Source organism: Lynx canadensis, chromosome E1 (genome assembly GCF_007474595.2).
Source record: "Lynx canadensis isolate LIC74 chromosome E1, mLynCan4.pri.v2, whole genome shotgun sequence".
In the NCBI taxonomy this organism is placed as follows: Eukaryota; Metazoa; Chordata; class Mammalia; order Carnivora; family Felidae; genus Lynx; species Lynx canadensis.
In genome coordinates this window covers 27,978,438-27,999,043 of record NC_044316.2, presented here as the reverse complement: position 1 = coordinate 27,999,043, position 20,606 = coordinate 27,978,438, and the positions used below count along the sequence as shown (strand labels likewise).

Sequence of the window (20,606 nt, the reverse complement as noted above, 5' to 3'; positions counted from 1 at the left end):
TGTCTTTTCTTTTTTTTTTAGCAACACATAGCAACCCCACAAACTCAAAAGGAAAGACCAGCAGCATTTAAAAAAAATTGAGCATTAATTCTACTCAATTCTCAAATATAGCTGCCAATCAGGGAAGAGAATATTCTGATTAGCATGAGTCCTTGAATACAGAAGGCACAAAATAAAAGTTTGTGATTTATTTAGCTTGCTAAGGACCAATTTAATCTGTACCAGACAAACCCTTTCCAAAATGTTTAGTATACTTTCCTGCCTAAATACATTATGCTGAACATAATATAGCCTTTATTTGGTATCTTTGGTATCTTCTAACACTATAAGATATCATTATGATCATTTTTAGCATGAAATAATTTATATTCTGAAGTATAGGAGATTGGCTGAACTTATTATGGTGCCCCTAGGAAATTCTTGTATTATTTCTGGAAGTTCTCATATTATTTGTTTTGTTTTTTTTTTAATTTTTTTTTCAACGTTTATTTATTTTTTGGGACAGAGAGAGACAGAGCATGAACGGGGGAGGGGCAGAGAGAGAGGGAGACACAGAATGGGAAACAGGCTCCAGGCTCTGAGCAGTCAGCACAGAGCCCGACGCGGGGCTCGAACCCACGGATCGCGAGATCGTGACCTGGCTGAAGTCGGACGCCCAACCGACTGCGCCACCCAGGCGCCCCTCATATTATTTGTTTTTTATATCCTTTCTATCTGCTTCTTCCTTTTAATTTATCTCTAACTTATAAGCACAATACAGAAAAATATCCCAGTTTATTTAGTAATTATTGTAGCTAATGAAAATTTCCCTATAAAACCCAGGTTCTAAGGAATAGAATTGGAAATAAAAATTCAAATGATCAGATATTAAATTAAGTTTGCCACCAAGATTGCCAAACTTGAACAACAAGGTATCCAAAGACAGACAGACACCTACTTACTTTAAACACATTTTCAGACATTTGACCCATAGAAATGGAGGCTAGCAGTCATTCATTGTTAACACCCTATTACTTAGGATCGCAAGACTTTGTCCAATAGCCTCAATAAATGTATAAAGCTATCAAGAGGCAAAGGTCAAAAAAGGAATCAGGAACATCAAAAAATGCCGCTGGAAGTGACCCAAAACATCACATGCTGGGTTTTCCTTTGTAATGATAATAACAATGATACTGAGTGTTTATCCATGCCTTTATTTCAAAGAGCTTCAAAAGCTTTACAGACCTCTCTCACTAATCTTTATTAGGCCTCGGGAAGAAAACAGCTTTCCCCAAGAAGTCTTTTTTTTTTTTTTTTAATGTTTACTTATTTATTTTTGAGAGAGAGAGAGAGAGCGCGCGCGCGCGCGCGCGAGCCAGGCGGGCGTGCTCATGTTTGTGCACACACAAGTGAGGGAGGGGCAGAGGGAGAGGGAGACACAGAATCTGAAGCAGAGTATCTGAAGCAGGCTCCAGGTTCTGAGCTGTCAGTGCAGAGCCCAACACGGGGCTTGAAGCCATGAACCGTGAGATCCTGACCTGAGCCAAACCAAAGTCAGATGCTTAACCAACTGAGCCACCCAAGCGCCCCTCCCCAAGAGATACCTTAAGAGAAGAAAGACACTTCTCAAAACCAACACAAGAGAAAACATTTGCCCTCTCCATCATCCCTATACACACTTGTCTCCTGACTCCCACTATATTGCACTATGATTGAAATGGATTATAATACCATGCAAGTGTTGAAAGTATAATAATGGTAATTCAGTTGGTTTCTAAAAGAGTTATAAGCCACATGTGTTTAATCACAACAAGGAACAGGCAAGCAGAAAAGATGAGAAACCCCATAATTACCTTTATCCCATTATTTACCTATTTTGGAGGTAGACTTCATAAAGTAACTGCATGGAATACAGATTTTTCCATAGTGCAGAATATTAGTCTCTGAGATGCCTCAAAGGATATCTTTACCCAAAAATGATTTCCGGGCTACAAATATTTGATAGGTGCTATGCTTAAAACTGTTTATTCTCATTTTGATCTAACACTTCTCAGATGGGGAGCTGGGAGTCTCAGGGACCTGTGGGATAATTTCCAAGCAGGCTTTAGAACCTTATCTGCCAAGCTTCAAAGAATAACATGTTGGGACCAGCACAGTACAAGTATAATGAACCGGGTAAATTAGTTCCCTTCTCAATCCTGAACTCCTTTCCTTCTATCCCTTAGAAAACAACTGTAAACCTACACAGGAGGCTGAGAGCTTCAGCATTCTGAGCAATCATTTCATGGCAGCAGCAATGAAAAGAATACTCCAAAATTTCCAAAAGGGAAAATGTAAGAGTAATATGTATAATATGGTTCTAGGATCCCTCTGACGCTGAGAAGTAAAAACTTAGAAAGTAGCTGTGTTGTGTTGTGTCAGTGACCACCTCATTGGTCCTGGAAGGAACTTAATGGGCTCACCAATACAGAACAGCCACATGTACAAAGGTCCAGGGAGGGCAAGTGATTCACCATGGCACAAGCAAGGCCATAACAGGACTTAAGTTCCCACCCTAGAACATATATGCCATTAGTCATTCTCTAAGCCATTAAGGCTACCTGCCACTACATTATGGTAACATTTAATCAGCCCTTTAACCCACAAATTTTGAATCTAAAACTTTGTCTTTTTGGTCACATAAAAAATATAAATAGTCTTATACTTAGTTATTTCAGGATAATGCCAAATTGAATTCAAATAGGTTAACTGAGCTTAAATCCATAACCCTGAAACTTCATATTTCTTAACAGTCATTAGGTGAATAAGAAAGAGCTCAAGTCTAATTACTATTAATAATAATAATAATACCTTACATTTGTAATTTCCAAAGACAATCCTCATTTCATTTCAGGTTGGCAGACTATTACTATTGTCCCCATTTTAATCATGAGGATACAGACTCAAAGAAGTTCAACAATTTTCCTTAAGGATTAGAGCTGTGATTAAAACACAAGACTACTGAGAATTCTTTTTACTGTGAGATGTTGCCACTCATTTTAGAACACCCTTTATGCCTTATTATATTATATCATTATATGTGAATACTGTGCAAAGAGTTTGGTGGGTGTGTTATTTTCAATGATCTGATTGGTGACAGAAATTATGTTCTTAGGCCAGAAGGCCTCCAGTTATACATAAAGTTAGAACATAATGAAGTAACTCTACCCTAAGGGAACCCAAAATACACGCTGATAATTCAAAAGGAAAATGTCCTCATCATGGAAGTTAGATGGCCTCCAAAACAATTGCCTAATCAGAGAGCATTCACCTGGTGACCCAGAGGGTAACTTACATTTCTGGGAGATGGAAAGAGCAGCAGGGACAAATGGTAGCTTCTTCTCCCGGCAAACACTGCATGGTGTTCTGACTTTGGAGATCATGTTCCTGATCTCTTTTAGATAGTTCAAATTCTCCTTCATGCTTAGCAGAGACATAATTGTGCAAGGCAATTTCTACACATAAATTACCAAATGATTCATCATCATTGATAGATCCTGACAAAAATCTTAAAAACCAGTGAACCAGAAAGTTACATCTCCTCCATTTGATAAGTAATAAAATAGTCACTGAATGCAATAAAAAAGACTACCTTAGATGTCAATGGAGAACTAGTACTAGTGTCCTCCTAAAATTGGGACATCCAAGTTTTGGGGTATATGTACCCACTGTTTAGGTGCCAAATACTATAGTTTCTGGGTAGAGTTTGGCTACAGGAGAAAACCAGATCTTCTGGTAGCACTGACAAGGTAGGTGCAGCCATAAAGAACTTGACTTTTGATTCCATAAAGAACTTGACTTTTGATTCCATTGTCTCTGCCAGGGCAGGTGGTTTGGTAGAAGTATGGAATCCTGCCAGACAGGCTCCAACTCAAACTTCCCTTTAGAAAACAAAACAATAAAAATGGAAACAAAATGCCAAATCCTGTTCCATACCTTTGCTGCAAAAACTAGGGCATTTCATATAATAATATTAATTTAGTTCCAGTACACATCAACTCAGGAGACATCAGATTATAATAATGAAGAGTTGCAGGCTCTTCCCTTCAGTTCAATTCCCTGTTCCCCTATATAAACTAAAGGGATATTCTTGTATTTCAGTGAATTTTACCCATATATTCTTAGTGTAAAAAAAAAAAACCCAAAACTATAATCTAATGTCTGCATTGGAGTAACACGGGGAAGTTAGTTTAACACTGCTGAGTGGAATAAAAACCTCTGTCAAATCCTGCCTAACCTATACCTCCTGACTTACCTTTCTAGAACAAACTAGTGCATTTAAAATTTTGTGAGAATGGGCAGTTGATGATTCCTTCAAAGAAACTGTCTTCCTCTAAAAACCTATAGAGCATATTCGTTTAGAACAGAGTAAAAACATAAAGGATTGTTTTTGGTGGCAAAGATAGACAACTGACATTTTTACCAGGTTTGTCTTCAGGACAAGCCTTTGTGATTGATGATGTAGGCTCCTAACCACAAGGACACCACAAGAAGTTTCTGAGGAAGAGTGCTCAAAGAATCCTTGTTGGGGCACTGGAGCTGCCACTATTGGAAACTGTGAGCATTTTTGGTGTTCCTGGAATTCTATTTCCAACCACTACTTTGTGGTTGCAATGAAGGGACAGAAGAGATTGGAAGTCTCCTAGACCAAATACTCTCTTCTGTTCATAACCACAGAGCCAAGATTAAAATAACAAGAATGTACTTTGCCCAGGGCATAATTCTGCCTAAATCTGTCCTATCCATCACTTTATTTTTTTCTAATTCTTGTTTTTGTTGTTGTTAATCTGCTTTAGGAAGGAAAGTCAGATAATTTATAACTGGATTCCAGAAAAGCTTGGAAAAATTCATAGACTCAGAGGATATTTAAGAAGGAGCCCTTCAGTCGGTTGAGCATCCAACTCTTGATTTCGGCTTCGGTCATGATCCTAGGGTCATGGGATCGAGTCCTGCATCAGCTCCTCACTGAGTGTGGAGCCTGCTTAGCCTCTCTCTCCCTCTGCCCCTATCCCCCACTCACACTCTCACTCTTTTTCTCTAAAAGAAGGAGGAGGAGGAGGAGGAGGAGGAGTTGCCATAATGTCTTAGAACAACAGCCTATAAATGTCCCAATTGCAAGAACCAAAATATTAAATCAATCATTGCTCTGACCCAGAAAATAATTTCTTAAAGTTACAGTGTTAATTCTCCCTAGTATTTAACATGGTTGTGCCAAACAGTTTAAATCCAGAAGTAAGTTCCTCCTTCATTTACCTGCCAAGACCTGAGTTCAGGCCCTCAGGGTGCTGAGGTTTTCCTTTGTGAGAGAAAATGACATCATCAACACCTCGGAGACAGCAGAGAATGCAGGGAATGTGGCTCCCAACATTGGTGATATCATCAACTGCCCTGGGAGAAACCCCAAATTCCCAAGAGTTGAAGTGTTGAAGGTTAAAAAAGATTTTTGTTGTTGTTGTTTCAAGTTTGCCAACAAATGTTCACGTTTCCCAATATCAGGTTTTAAAAGGGCAGGTGGAGTAAGAGTCTCTCTTCCAGTAAGAACCTCAAGAACCAAATGCAGGAATTAAGTCCAGATAGAGCTATTCAACTCATTTGTATCTTACTGGGGCACATCCAACCAAGGAAGAATACAGACTTAGTTATATTAGGCTCTCTCCCAAGTCTGAGATGAGTATATTCTTTGGGGGACCTGCTAATGTTGCAAGTTTGCATTCAAAATAAATTCGAGGCATTCACATAATCCCCCAGTCTCCTCCAAACTTTCTTTGATGTCCAACAACTAAGGACAAGGATCTTTGATTATAAAACAATTTCTTTGGTTGGAAGAAAATTCTTTGCAGGGCGTGAACAGCAGGAGAAAGAAAAGATTTTTCTGAAGTGCAAACTAGCTGGAAACCCCCTGGGGAAAGAATCTGATTCCCAGTCTTGGAGAGGACTGGGCCTGCCTGTACAAGCTGCCTCTGCTGCAGGCCTCTAAGAAGGCGCTTTTGTGTCTACTGTATGGCCCTCAGTAACAGCACCGCAGCCCTCTCTTCTTTTTTTGCCAGCGGAAGTTTTCCAACTCTGAGGATGTACAATGCAGAAAGTCACGGTTTAATAACAAGGCATAGTTACTAATCAGATGGCCCCATTTCCACTCCTCCCAGATGCCTCCAGATGCTTATATACTAGAGCTCTATCCCACAGCCCCACACATGGACACCTACCAGCTGCTCTGAAAGTCTTATTTCTAGTGTAATTATTTAGCTTATCTCCAATAATTCAACTTTACCAAATATTTTTTAAATTTTTTTAAATGTTTTTATTTATTTTTGAGACAGAAAGAGACAGAGCATGAGCGGGGAAGGGGCAGAGAGAGAAGGAGACACAGAATCTGAAGCAGGCTCCAGGCTCCGAGCGGTCAGCACAGAGCTCGACACGGGGCTCGAACTCACAGATCAGATCATGACCTGAGCTGAAGTCGGACGCTTAACCGACTGAGCCACCCAGGCGCCCCCCCCCCCCGCCCCAAATATTTTAGAATCAGATGCATCATCCTCCTTTACTACTATGGTCCAGACTGGCTCTAGGTTATACGTGGCTTTTCCAAGCCTTTCCAAAGGTTCAGATTCACTTAGATGTAGGCTCATGATTGAAGTCAGTGTGGTTTGATCACTGAGACACCTTGATGAAGAATTTAGAATAAGGGTCCTCAATCCACAACAGATATTTTAAAATCTAAATCTCCAGAGAAAAATTCCTTTTTGTGTGTGTAACTGAATGTAAAGACAGTATAGGACCAGAGGACCCAGAGTGCACCTGAGTCTGACACTTCGTTTTGCTACCAATCTGTTGTGTGATTTTAAGGAATTTGGTCAGATTTTTGTACCACCTGCAAAACAAATTTTATCTCAGGGAAGAGAAATCAATAAGCAAGTTACATGTCTCTTTAATACAATAAGTCTATTTCTAAAGTAAACATAAACTCTCAATGTTTAGAGCTGGAAAGGATCTTAAAGATTATTTACTTACCCGACCAACCATACCCCAACAGATGATAGGTTTCACAACTTACTCTTATTTTTTAAATGGTCATGAGGCACGTAGGGACTTTGCATAGTTACAAAGGGGACAATTACACTCCACATAATCTCCAATGATCAAAATATATGATGTATAACCATACAGTTTACTAACTTCAGAGCAGGTAATAACCTGTTGCTGCTGTCATAGCAGATATGTACATTCTTCTAGAGTTAAGTGTCTATATTCCTCATATTATACTAAAATCACAACACATTTTAGAGAATGGAAATAACAGATACAGAGGACTAAAGTCAATGATTTTTTAATATCTTGGTATGATGAATAAATTTTGCTGGGGGTGCCTGGTTGGCTTAGTCGGTTAAGTGTCCAACTTCGGCTCAGTTCATGATTTCGTGGTTTGTGGTTCAAGCCCCACACTGGGCTCTGTGCTGACGGCTCAGAGCCTGGAGCCTGCTTCAGATTCTGTGTCTCCCTCTCTCTCCCCGACTTGCGCTCTGTCTCTCTCTCTCTCTCTCTCAAAAATGAGTAAACGTTAAAAAAAATTAGAAATAAATTTTGCTGAATAGAGATGATATTCAAATATTCACCTTTTACATAATATTTATTTCTTCTTTTATGCAGTTATTAAAGAATTAAAACTGAGCTACTGAGATTCTCCATTCAAACAGAACTAATACGTTGCATTCTGTTTAAAGCTAAATGTTCTGTTTTAATTTCACTACAACTTAACAGAAACTTCTTGTACATTTTAGAAAGACAGTTTGCAACTTGAGAAGAAAACCATGGTGTTTAGTTCAACTAACTAAAGAAAATGTAGCATTTCTAAAGAAAATGCTACAGATGAGTATTATACATACAGGAATATTTACACAGACAATATTATAACCTATATTTAACTGATAACAGTAAAATTAGAAGGTATGATTGTTTGGGTTGTACTTGTCCTCTAGCTTTAAGCCACTTGAAGTTGTCTGGGTTAAAATTTTGTGTTTTTTGTTTGTTTTTCCTTTGGTCCTAGGGGACTGAGAAACAGAACTACCACAGTCATTTGAAAGACTCCTGAAAGAATGAAAATCAGCACTCTAGAGCATCTATGCCTGAGCCTCTTGCTTGGCGTTCATCTCATACTGGCTTCTGCTGTTCTCCTCCGATGGACTAGGCTAGGGTCCTGTTCTTTGTACTCCTACAGGAACTGCCACAGTGTTTGGTACGCACTAGGAGATCCACATTATAAGACACTGAGAGACTCCAGTGCTGCCCCCAGTCTGGGTACGGTTCTTGGCCTAGATTTCATAAGAAGCCTCCACTGCTTTGAGGAGACAATCCAGGTCAACAGGCCATGTGGTGCACAGTGACTCTACAGCAGAATAAATGACATAAGCACCATGTGAAGTAATGCTAAGTTGTGGTAAGATACTTTATGTTTGTTCACTTATTTTAAAGTATGCCTTCTGGTTGACTAGGGATCAAAGAGGAGAAAGACCCTATGGCAGTTTATAATATCTTCTTAATGGAATGCTCAGAGGAAAATCTCTGCCAACATCTGCTTTTTAATCTCCTTGCAATGACCCCCCAAAAAGTTTAAAATAAATAAATAAATAAGGTTTGCTAAAAATGCTGGCCAGTAAGATATGGCAGTAGATTGGCAGCTCCTTGGCAAACTACTAATCTGAGTCTATTTCTTCATCTGTAAAATCAAATGATTGGATTAGGTGTTTTTCTAGCTTGAAATTTGCTGGTTATATTTTTTAAATGGAATAGGCTACCCTTCTGCCCTTCCCCTCTCCAAACTGTATTTTACCCTAGGTATGGAAAACTGAATAGGACTTAATTGTAGTGTAAGTCCAAAGAAGTATTTCACCAAGTTTAAAAAAAACTGGCCACAGAATTGTAAAGTCAGATACCTATATGGTTCTAGATAGAAGATACAAAAATTAAAGGACCTAAAACCTAAAACCTGAATCATGTAAAATATTTTTCTGAGTGGCTAATTCACAAGACTGTACACAAACTGTACTTTCTAGGGAAAAAAGAATGGGAATCCAAAATCAGTTTTTAGGAACTAGCAAGATAAATAGGCGTAAAACATAAGGCCTTCAGTCTCATCCAAATTATTCTACAGAAATAACAATAGCAACAGTGTTTCTCAATTATCATATATTTAAATATGCATAATAGTAACCTTTTGATATATAAGCATGCACAAAATTGACAGGCATATGATAACTGAATATGCTACTTAAATTACAGTTATATTATAGTTGATTTCCATCATAACAGAAGTATCCTAGATTAAAAAAAAAAACATACAGTGGTCTTGAAGATAGTTATATTGCTGTCTTAACTACCACTGCTTCAAAATCCAGGGATTTGATTTTTTTTTTTTTTTTGAGTGAGAGACAGAGAAAGAGAGCATGAGCGGGGAAGGGGCAGAGAGAGAGAGAGAGAGAGAGAGAGAGAGAGAGAATCCCAAGCAGGCTCTATGCTGCCAGCATAGAGCCCAATGCGGGACTTGAACCTGTAAACTGTGAGATCATGACCTGAGCTGAAATCAAGAGTGGGACGCTTAACCAACTGAGCTACCCAAGCTGCCTTTAGGAATTAGAATTTCTAAAGAATCTAATTTCCTATCTCCAAGGAAAATGTGAGCCTTGTGTTTATAATTCTCAGGAAAAAAAAAAAAAAACCCTTTAACTTAAATCATTTTTATTATTTTGGTGTTCCTGAATTTGCATATTAAACACAAACTCTTACTAAAAAGTATCAAAACAAAATGTATTCATGAACTGTAATGTTTAGAGCCCAGACAAAAATTAGAGTATATAAAGTAACTTAGCAAGAATAAACCTTTTTAAAAAAGATTCAAAGTTTTCCATTATAGCAAATTTTAAGGGCTCAAAGAATTCTACCCTAGGGTAGAAGTGAAGCTTAAAGGATAGAAACCAAAAAAATAGAAAGTAACCAAAGTTAGTGTTACAGCCTGTTTTTTGAATTTAGTAATCAAACAGACACATACAGCTACAATTGTTCTACCTACATCAAAACAAATCAGTAAAATATCCTTTATTCTTATGGACCTTTTAGTGAAACCACCATGATGAAAGTGTTGTAAGCATTTCTTGAATTGATGGAGTTTCACTTAATATTTGGAAAGCACAATTCCTTCACTAAATAAACATGAGCAGATCTTTGTCACATGCCAGTTTTTACATCTGAGGTAATCTTAGGCCAACCTTCTTATAACTGCCTAATAATATTGTTGTCTGTTTGACTTCAAGTAATATATACAAATACTTTTTTTAGTGTTTATTTATTTTTGAGAGAGAGGGAGAGAGAGAGGAGGACAGAGGATCTGAAGCAGGCTGTCAGCTCAATGCGGGGCTTGAACCCACGAACCGCAATACCATGACCCGAGGCAAAGTCACACACTTAACCAACTGAGCCACCCAGGCGCCCTATAAATACTTTTTAAATTAAGTAAACTGAGGGTAAATTAGTTTTGAGAATTTGATATCATTTCTTGAAATAATAGGGATTATTCTAGGATAGCAGCCATTAATCTGGAGTCCTTAGATCCCTACATCTCAAAGATTCAACTCACTGAGATTTTATGCAAAATTATATGTTCAAATACATGTAGTCAGCAATTTTTCTCAAATCCTCAAAGGGGTCTGTGGCACCAAAAAAGGATAAAGAATCACTGTGTTAGGGTAGCTCAAAACCAGAATTGGGAATCACAAGCTTAAGGACTAAGAAGGTGAGGTCCTTTGGATATATACCAATATCTGATAATCACAGATTTAAAGTCAATATCTCAATAAATCTTTCTTGGAAAATCAGAATTTCCTAAAAAGCAGATGTTGAGCTATCTATTAAATCAAATAAATGTTGTGTAAAAATGCTGTGTAAAGGAGCACCGCAAATGTATTGATTATAGCCATGTTTACAATTTGGAAGAGGCAATCAAGGAGCTACTATGCTGTCTATAAGTCAGAGTGAAGGAATAGAGCATGTTCTTTCAAACCCAAAGCACTCAAAATAATTGACCTCACAGTATACTTAGAAATGTGATGACATAATAAATCTGTTTTATCCTAAAGTTATCTCCCAGCTATTAGAGTTACTTAGCACCACCATCATGTTCCTTACATTTATTCAATAAATGTTTATTGAGTACCTATTATGTCTAAGGCACTAAGTATACTAAGGCATTACTCCCAAGAATATAGCTCTGAACTAAGAAGACAAAAATCCCTACTTTCACAGAGCTCATATTTCACTGAGGGGGCAGAGACAAGTACAAAAGTAAAATACTACAATATGTTACATGGCAATAAGTTCATAAAGAAAAACAAAGCAGAGAAGGAGAATATGAGCCCCAGAGGGAATAGGAAGAGCCCTTCAGAATAGGATGGTCTAGGAAGACCTCACTGAGAAGGTGACATATTTGACACTTGGGGGGTGACATTTGAGAGACTAAGAGAAGAAAATACCTGGGGCATAAATCCCATAAGTGGGACTGGCATGTGGAAAGGCCCCGAGGTGGGAGTATGCCTGGTTTAACTGAAGGACAGCAAGGAGGTCAGAGCAATGAGAACTGAGTGAGGGCAGAAGAAGCAAAACATCAGAATGCCAGGTCAGATCCTGATGAGCCTTACAAGTCGTTGCAAAGACTTTGACTTTTACCGTAATAACAATGCTGAAAAGAACAATGAATGCAGGTTAGAGCAGTGGCTCATAGGGCTTTTTGAGACATAAAGTTGGCAAATTGCTTCACCAATAGTTTTTTGACTGAATTATCACACTGAGCAACATAGGCTCAAATAGAGTAGATATTTCACTCTTTGACAATATTTTAGCTTTTTAGGATTGCCACTCTGCAGAATTGATCCCAGAGAAATCCATATCCTTGGGTACCTTAAAAATTGGATTACTCCTTTATCTCCTGCAAAGCAGATTGGGCCCATCTCTGTGCAACTTTGTTCTTGGATAATTTATTTGCTTTCTCTCCCCCATTACGTTTCCTTTTCTGTAAAATGGAGTATATATCACCTATTCTTATTTGGCTTGCAGGTATTTGTGAATCATTTTAAGCTTCTTGGGAGAAAACTACTATATAAATTCAGTGGAACATCATTACTACACTCTTCTCTAACAATACCCTGTACTACCAATTCTGGTTCCTAACAGGACATTTATAATAGTACAGCACTCATTTATAACATCTTTTTCCTCTACTGTACTTAGCAATTTAAAGGGAAAAAAAGTACCAAAAAGTTCCAACATTTTCCAATGAATAAAATGTAAAGGGCCTTCTATTAAAAACAAAAACAAACAGGGACATCTGGGTGGCTCAGTTGGTTGAGCGTCCGACTTCGGCTCAGGTCATGATCTCACGGCTTCTGAGTTCAAGCTCCTCATCAGGCTCTGTGCTGACAGCTCAGAGCCTGAAGCCTGCTTCAGAATCCCCTCTCTCTCTGCCCTTCCCCTGCTCACGCTCTGTCTCTCTCTCTCAAAAATAAACATTAAAAAAATTTTTTTAAACAAAAAAACAAAACCATGAGCTCCAGAAATGTCTTTAATACTGTATAAAAAGTAAACTTTGGGCATGCTTCGGTGGCTCAGTCAGTTGAGCATCCAACTTTGGCTCAGGTCATGATCTCATGATTCATGAATTTGAACCCTGTGTCAGGCTCTGTGCTGACATCTCGGAGCCTGGAGCCTGCTTTAGATTCTGTCTCCCTCTCTCTCTGCCCCTCCCCAACTCGTGCTCTGTCTCTCTATCAAAAATAAATAAACATTAAAAATTTTTTAAATTAAAAACAAAGGTAGATACTGATTAAGTAAACATTCTTTGGGTGCCTGGGTGGCTCAGTCGGTTGAGTGTCTGGCTGTTAATTTCAGCTCAGGTCATGATCTCGCAGTTCATGTTATTGAGCCCCATGTCAGGTTCTGTGCTGACAGCATGGAGCCTGCTTGGAATTCTGTCTCCCTCTCTCTCATCTGTCTCCCTTCCTCTGCTCATGTTATCTCTCTCTCTCTCTCTCTCTCTCTCTCTCTCTCTCTCTCAAAATAAACAAATAAACATGAAAAAAATTTAAATAAACATTCTGATTTACAAATATCTTTGCAAATGAAACACAAATGAGAGAAATAGAATGAATACAGAATACAGAGATTCTTAGAAACTAGCAGGATACTGTGTATTCTGGATCAACCTCAGAAACTAGTACTCATCATTTTCATTCCTTTCTAGTCTGGAAATAAATCATTTATACAAAGTCTACACTGGTGTTCTGGTCATCTGTGGCATTCTTTGATGTACAGAATTTTAGAGCAAGAAAAGCTTGGGCTTTTGGGTTCAAGTTCCAACTATGCCACCTACTAGCCACATAACCTTGGCAGATACTAATATTTGAGCCTCAATTTCCTTATCCATAAAATGTGAAGAATAAAAGTATTGCGCTTCTCTCACAAAGTTATTATGAGAATGCGATAAGCTAATACACGCAAACTGAATAGCACGAATTTGCTATGCATTATTATATTTGAATCTCTCAATTTTACAGATGGGGAATCTAAAGCCTAGAAAACTGTAGTAACTATTTTGACCCAAATCACCCAACTACTTAGTGACAGAGCCAGAACTAAAATCAAATCCCTTGAGCCACAATGTAGTCACTTTGTCAACTACAGTTTGCTAAAGCATCGTCTCACTGGCTTTGGCCAACTTTAACTATTAAGATTTCTCTCCCTCCTCAAATAATTCATTTCAGGCCCTGACTACAAATAAAGCAAAAATGCAAAGATAGGATAGCTACTTGTTGACTAATAGGTAAATTAAGGGACAAGCAGAGACACTGTGTAAGGGGGAATCTGTCCAGGAGGTGTTCACTGCTAGTGGCCAAATGCCAAATCACCACAACTCCAACTGTAGGGATGAAGCCACAGGACAGTACATTCTAATCTTGATCATAACTTTATCCTACAGCCTAAGAAAATCCAAGACAACCAGCTGAGCAGGAAGAGTGTGATAGTCAAAGAATTGTTGAGCTCTCTTGTGCTATGCCAAAATCCTCTTGGTTTTTTTTTTCTTTTTTTGCTTTAAGAAAAAAGATTGAGGGGCGCTTGGGTGGCTCAGTCAGTTAAGTGTCTGACTTCGGCCCAGGTCATGGTCTCACGGTTCATGAGTTCGAGCCCCTGTGTCAGGCTCTGTGCTGACAGCTCAGAGCCTGGAGCCTGCTTCGGATTCTGTGTCTCCCTCTCTCTCTGCCCCTCCCCAGCTCATGCTTCCACTCTGCCTCTGTCAAAAATAAATAAACTTAAAAAAATAAAAAATAAAAAAAAAAATTTTTTAAAAGATTGATTTCAAGTTGGCCCTTCAAATGACATTTATAAATAATGAACAAGAATTGAAAAAGAAAATAGGACTGTAATCATTTACAGAAGAGGTAGCAACACCATTACTAGAAATAATAGAAATAAACCTCAACAAGAGGTAAATAAACCAGAAAACTGGACAATTAGGCCATGCATAAGCTCTAGCACATTTTCCATCTACAATGGTATAAACCAGGAGAAAAGAATATACTCAAATGAAAAATAAAAACAGTAATAAATCATAATCACTATCATCTAGTCCTTTTTATCAGACATAGACAAGGAATTAGGAAATCTAGAAAATTTCCTTGACATGGATTAATTGAGCAAAATGTAAAGAAATGTTAGATTTTCTGAAGCTCTCTGAGAATTCCAGAAACCATAACAAGGTTACTATTTTTTAAAATCATTGTTCTTGTACTTTTACATTTCCCAATGCCTACATCCCCAATCTTACATCCTCAATCTTAAAAAGACCTGACGACATCTTTGAAGACAATCAAACTTAACAGGCAGCTAGAGTAATTCACAGGCAGAAGGATACATAGAATTATCCAAAATTCCTCAAAGCCAATAGAGAAGACTGTCTTCAGATTTGTGACACCAGGTTACAGCTATCTATCAAGCAAACTAAAGTGCAGCAAAGCACAACTTTAAGAGATATAAACTTCAGTTAAATGGAAGGCTTGGTTAACCACAGTTGAGTAAACCTGAGTTGTAGTGTAATCTGATAAGGAACAAATAGCATGAATGCTAGAATTAGAAACCATGTATCGCCACTCTAGAGTTCTTTGAAAGAGTTAATCAAATAGTGGATAAAGAAAAACTGGTGCATATTATTCAAATAGTTGTCTTTGTATTTTTAAAATAAAGTCTCTCATAAGAAGCTATTAAGAAAATTTAGTAGCTATTGTGGATTAAGAATTGGTTAATAGACAATAAACCAAGACCAATGCTGACAGTGTCCAGTGATTAATACTAGACCTGTGTACAAGTTTATTAATGACCTAAAAGAAGCTTACGTGGACAGAAAAAGTGAAGAAAGACTAAAAATTGCCAATGATGCAAACCACCCTATAATAAAGGGTGAAAGGCCTTGCTAAATAATAGATACAATGAAATTCCCTCTTCACAAAGTAAAGAAACAACGTGTAAAGTATACTGATAGGCTCAAAGTTAATAGTTAATAATAATAATAATAATAATAATAATAATAATAAAAAGATTGGCAGGATTTACCAGAGAAAAAGGGTAGAGCAAGAGAAGATATGATAAAGATTGGTAAAATAATGAATGGCAAAGAGAACACCAGCTAGTCTCTGTTATATACCTTTTCCTTTCTGAATACACAGAGGTTTATGATAATAAAAGGTAACACATTTAAAATAAAAGAGACACTATTTTATACAGCATATAATTAACCCATTGAACATGCTGCCACAGGACATTAATAAGACACAAAGCTTAGTATGGCTCCCAAAGACCACAGAGATATTAAAATATGGTTCTATAGTAAAACTACTTAGGGTAAAAAATGAAAATGGAACACATACCTCATGCTTTAGGGTATTAACTAGGCAAGTCCAGGAAGTCTCCTTTCCAATTATATTCAAAATTCTTTGTGACTTCAATTTTTAAATATTCCTAATTCCATCCTACAGTTCAAATTATATGTACAGACTCATCCAAAAAGCCTTTGGCCATTTTTCCCTGATACATTATCTTTGCCTGTTTATTTCTCTGAATAGTTAAGCCTTCCATGTCATCCAATTCTTCTTCTACTTAATTTATCCCAGTTTCAAAATATTGCTTAAAAAGTGACCATGAAGAACCACTAAATCATATATGCTAAAATCCATGTTTGGAAAAGAGAGTTCTATACTTTGTTAAATTTTCTCACCTCCTTTAAGTAGACAAAAATTGAAATTCATACAATACTTTGGTTCTGTTCAAACCACAAAATTAAAATTTGAGTTTGGATACTGGAATAAATCACATTTAATAACATTTTAACCTATATCCAAGAGCTACAGCAAGTGTCCTTTCATAAAATGAATTGTAATCAATAAGCAACATAATTTTATGGAATAAGACACTAGAACGCCACAGCAAAAAGGTATAGCCCTTTGGGCTCTATCTTCACCATGGGGAATGGTAATTCATCTATGAAATGCTATGGACCCAGTCAGTTCATAAATTCAACACATAAAGAGTAGGCTATGAATGAATCACAGGCAAAATTCACAGCCTGAAAGCCTAAGAAACTGTGTCTGAAAAGATCTGTGGGTCAATAAAAAATAGATGTTAAATTAAAAATTTTTCAAAAATAAAATTATGTATAGACAAGACCAAAGGAGGCAAGTTTACACCTTGTGTCCATTTTGTAATTCAGTCCTCTCCATTTTGGGCTTAGCTATAGGGTGCTCCACGTGGTATAAAGCCAGCCATAGCATTCAAGCTTGGCTGAATTTTAAAAGTGACACAGTAATCAGATATGCTCCAAGGGCATTCTAGAATTTCAGGGTGCTGCTGACCATTGTAACCTCCTTACAGTTGTATGGGTAACAGATGGTAGCTAGACTTATTGTGGTGATCACTTTGTAATGCATACAATATCAAATTATTATGTTGTACACCTGAAACTAATACAATGTTATATACCAATTTTAACTCAATAAAAAAAATATCAACCTCCTCAGTGTTCACTTCAAATTTAAACAGGATATAAAGTATGATCCTCATGTCAATTAAATACAAGTCCGTATATTTAATCTATCAAAAAATAGCGTCCAGAGTACTGGACTTGCAAAGAAAGGTCTTACGTGGATCTAAAATGGCAACGTAACACCAGAGTTAAAACTAAGCAGATGATCTTCTAAAATGTGGAATTTGTATGTTTCTTTTTTAGAATAAGAATTTGCTTTAGAATGCCAATAACGCAATATCCTTAAAAGATGGAACAAACAGAAAACTCAACAGCAGAAGCTCTTGTATGGTATTTGGTTTGGGAGACAAAAGAAGAAAGACACATTTCGAACAGATGGAAAGTGAAACATAATAAAGTTATCCTTACCTGCATTAATTTTCCTTCTGCTGGAGTTATTTCAGCAACACCAGCAAAAACACCTTCCAAAGTGAGATTCAGTTTTCCTGTGGGGTCCATTTTCAAGGGGATCACTCTGATAATAGCTTTCTGCTCTGCTGATCTTTCAGACTCCACCGCTGCTGCCAATACCAGTCCTGTGCGTCCAAAGCCTGCCTGCAGGGTAGCCATCAGCAGCCAGGGCCAGAGGGCAGCCAGCTGCAGCTGGTGGCCACCACTCATGCTACCAGCTGCAGCAATGCACCTCGGCCATACATACTGCTTCCACTAGCTAATACCAAATGCAGGTTCTCAGATCCAGACAAATATGGAGGAAAAGAGAATTTATGCTTCAGTTTCTGAAAGCCAAGTCGTAGTTTTGGCCCTTCCTTTCTCTAAAGTGTATTCCCAAGAACAGGTGGCATTCCTGATCTGGCAGAGAAGAAGGTGTTTTCAGCCCACTTCTGCTGCAGGGATGTCATTTTCTCCCATCTTCACTATGATTAGTAAAGATATCACCACTTCTGTTTGGAATTTCCAACTTTGCTTGAGGTTGAATGTCACATCCTGAATTTTTATTATGTCAGATCACTTGGTGCTGGTCTTCCATATGCATCAAGTTGCTGAGCCACTAAATCCAATGTTAATGAACAAAACAAGGCAAAGTAAACAACTAAAGCCATGCACTGAAGGTGAGAGTGAAACACGCCAGCTCAGAAAATGAAGAGATGGTCCTTTTTAAGCCACAAAACTTGTCAATGGTCATAGGAGGATTTTTGTTTTAATGGAGAAGGAGAGGGTACAATATATTTCAGGCCACACCGTGAGGGATGTCCAAAGATGCTATAACACGTATTCATAAAAGTTTCCACATTAAACTGTATTTTAGGGTAGCCAAAGTTCTAGACCCATTGAATTTATAATACTTTTCATGAACTTAAATATACTATCATTTTTAATGTTCTACCTAAATTTGTCTATAAATTAGATGCTAATTTATATGTCTTCACATATTACAGGATAATCCTGAGTATCACCGCTTTTTCCAACTTTCAAAATTCGAAGAATATTTGAAAAGTTTAGCTTTCCAATTATTTTTCCCAGTTAAAATTGATATTTCTATCTTTATTTTCCTTTCTCTGTTAGGGATTCCAGCTTTTATTCTCCTGCTTGAGAATGTCAAGTACTTTGATTTCCCATGAGATGATTTTGGAAACTACTTTATTATCCAGATTTTATAATCTGTAATTTTCTAGGTTCATAAGTAAAACAAAGGACCATTCCTAACACGTTTTCAAATTCCTTGAGGGGGCGGGGAATAAAAGATAGGGGGAGTAGGGAGGTGATTAGTCTACAGGCTCTAAGTAGAACACCCTGAAAAAGTATAAATAAGCCTGAGTAGAGTAGATCTGTGCTATTTCTAGGCACACTTGAGAATTTGGGTCTTTGTACAAACAAAATCTAAGATATTAAAATGTGCACCCTTAAGTAAATACAAATGCACTTCAACCATAAAGCCCGCCGTGTTCAGAGGTCAAGTTAAAAAGTCTTATAAAGTCTTCAGAAAAAGTGCTGAAAAGCCAAGCAATTGAACATGAACCTGTTACATAGATCCTTTTCTTTTGCTGAGGCAGAGGGAGAAAAATAAGAATTTCAAAAGAAATCTGCAAACCTGTTGCGCTGTCGGGCCCACTGGAATCCACGGGGGTGAAACAAATTCAATTATGCTTTTATAGGTCCTGCTCAAAAAAGGTTTCAACTGCTTAACCAAGTACAGCTCATTCTTCCACCTTCTTACACTGCAACCAAACCAAGTGCCCCACACTGTAGGTAGGTGCCGAGAAATTCCGCAGCCTGAAAAAATAATCCATGCAGGTCAAAGGCAAACATTTACTCCAGGGTTAGAGCTACTGTTCCCAAGACTCTAAAAGCACTTATAAAGGATCCAAAATCATTTCTGAAATCTCCTTTCTAACAAAAGTTCTTTTTCTCCCCGAACAGCATATAAAATGATCAAATCTTGAGAGAGAAAAGGAGCAAAGTAGCAAATACATCAGCAACAATTCACTACCAGGAACACAGAAAATCCCAGAGGGAGAAAGCAGTATCTCTGAATCATGGATGGGCTTGGAAAGTTCGGAAAGATTCGAGTGCTTCCCTTCCAGAAAGACAATTCTGGATCAACTCCCTAGAGGAGGAAGCCTGTGGTTTGTAATTGGTGTTCTAGCTCTGACTCCCTCCCCTGGGACTGCAATCACGCTCTCTACCTGCTGACACAAAGTGAGGGTGGAGCAGCTACAGGCAACCACCCCCCCTCCCGCCCCTCCTCCTCCTGGCTGGCTAGGGCAAGGGCTGGAGTGCGCGCACACTTAACTGAGCCAGACATGTTCTTTTGCTCTCTCCTCTCTCAGCTCCTCTACTCCCTCTATTGAGCCACAGCCAAATTGCATCCAGTTCAATGGGTAAGCAAGCTACCACAGGTAAGTCAGGTTCACTCAAACAGGTATCTAAGCAGATTGCACCCAAGAGAACATAAATGGTGGTATAAAGAAATAAAGAGAACAAAATAATGAAAACGCGGAACATGAGAGAGGGGACACAGGGCTTTGCAAATGTAAGTTCAAAGGGGTTTCTGCTCTTTTGGGGCTTTCGTGTCTATAAGTGGCACAAAGCCAGAATAAAGTCATCCAGTGCTGTAGTGTTTACTGCTGTCTTATGTCTGCTACCCTGGCAGGAACTCTGTCCATTTTATGCATACTTTTTCTTCTGCTTTTACTTACTTTAAATTCAGTATCTCCTTTCTAAAACTGTTCCTGTATGGAGCTTTTAGTCAGGTTGATGTCAGAGGTCTTGAGCCTGTTATTTTCTTCCCACATCTTTGGGAGGTCAGACCTATGCCCTCAATGTAAGATTGCAAGTAAGTCTATGTCATAAATGCAACCAAAGGGGCAAAATATATATGATTAATGAGAAGCCTGTAGGCAAAAAGAAAACCCATTTTGGCTAATAACCACATTCATGAATTATATATAACCCTTTTAGTTACCTTGTCATTAGAATGCAAAAATTTCTCATATGTGTTTCTAAAATTTGAATTTTC

General features: G+C 37.9%; 1 protein-coding gene across 2 annotated transcripts in view; it reads right to left on the bottom strand.

The window, feature by feature from the left end:
* Nucleotides 1–19,742, bottom strand: part of RNF43 (ring finger protein 43) — a 64,278-nt gene extending 44,536 nt beyond the window's left edge. The window contains exons 1-2 of one of the 2 annotated variants that reach the window (XM_030295027.1): nucleotides 19,179–19,742; nucleotides 17,498–18,137 (exon numbers count right to left, since the gene is read on the bottom strand). In XM_030295027.1, the coding sequence (XP_030150887.1) occupies nucleotides 17,498–17,749 (252 nt within the window). In that variant the 5' untranslated portion in view covers nucleotides 17,750–18,137; nucleotides 19,179–19,742. Of the gene's footprint in view, nucleotides 1–17,497 lie in introns of both variants that reach the window. The other variant, XM_030295026.1, reaches the window with a different exon arrangement.
* Nucleotides 19,743–20,606: the final 864 nt, after the last annotated feature.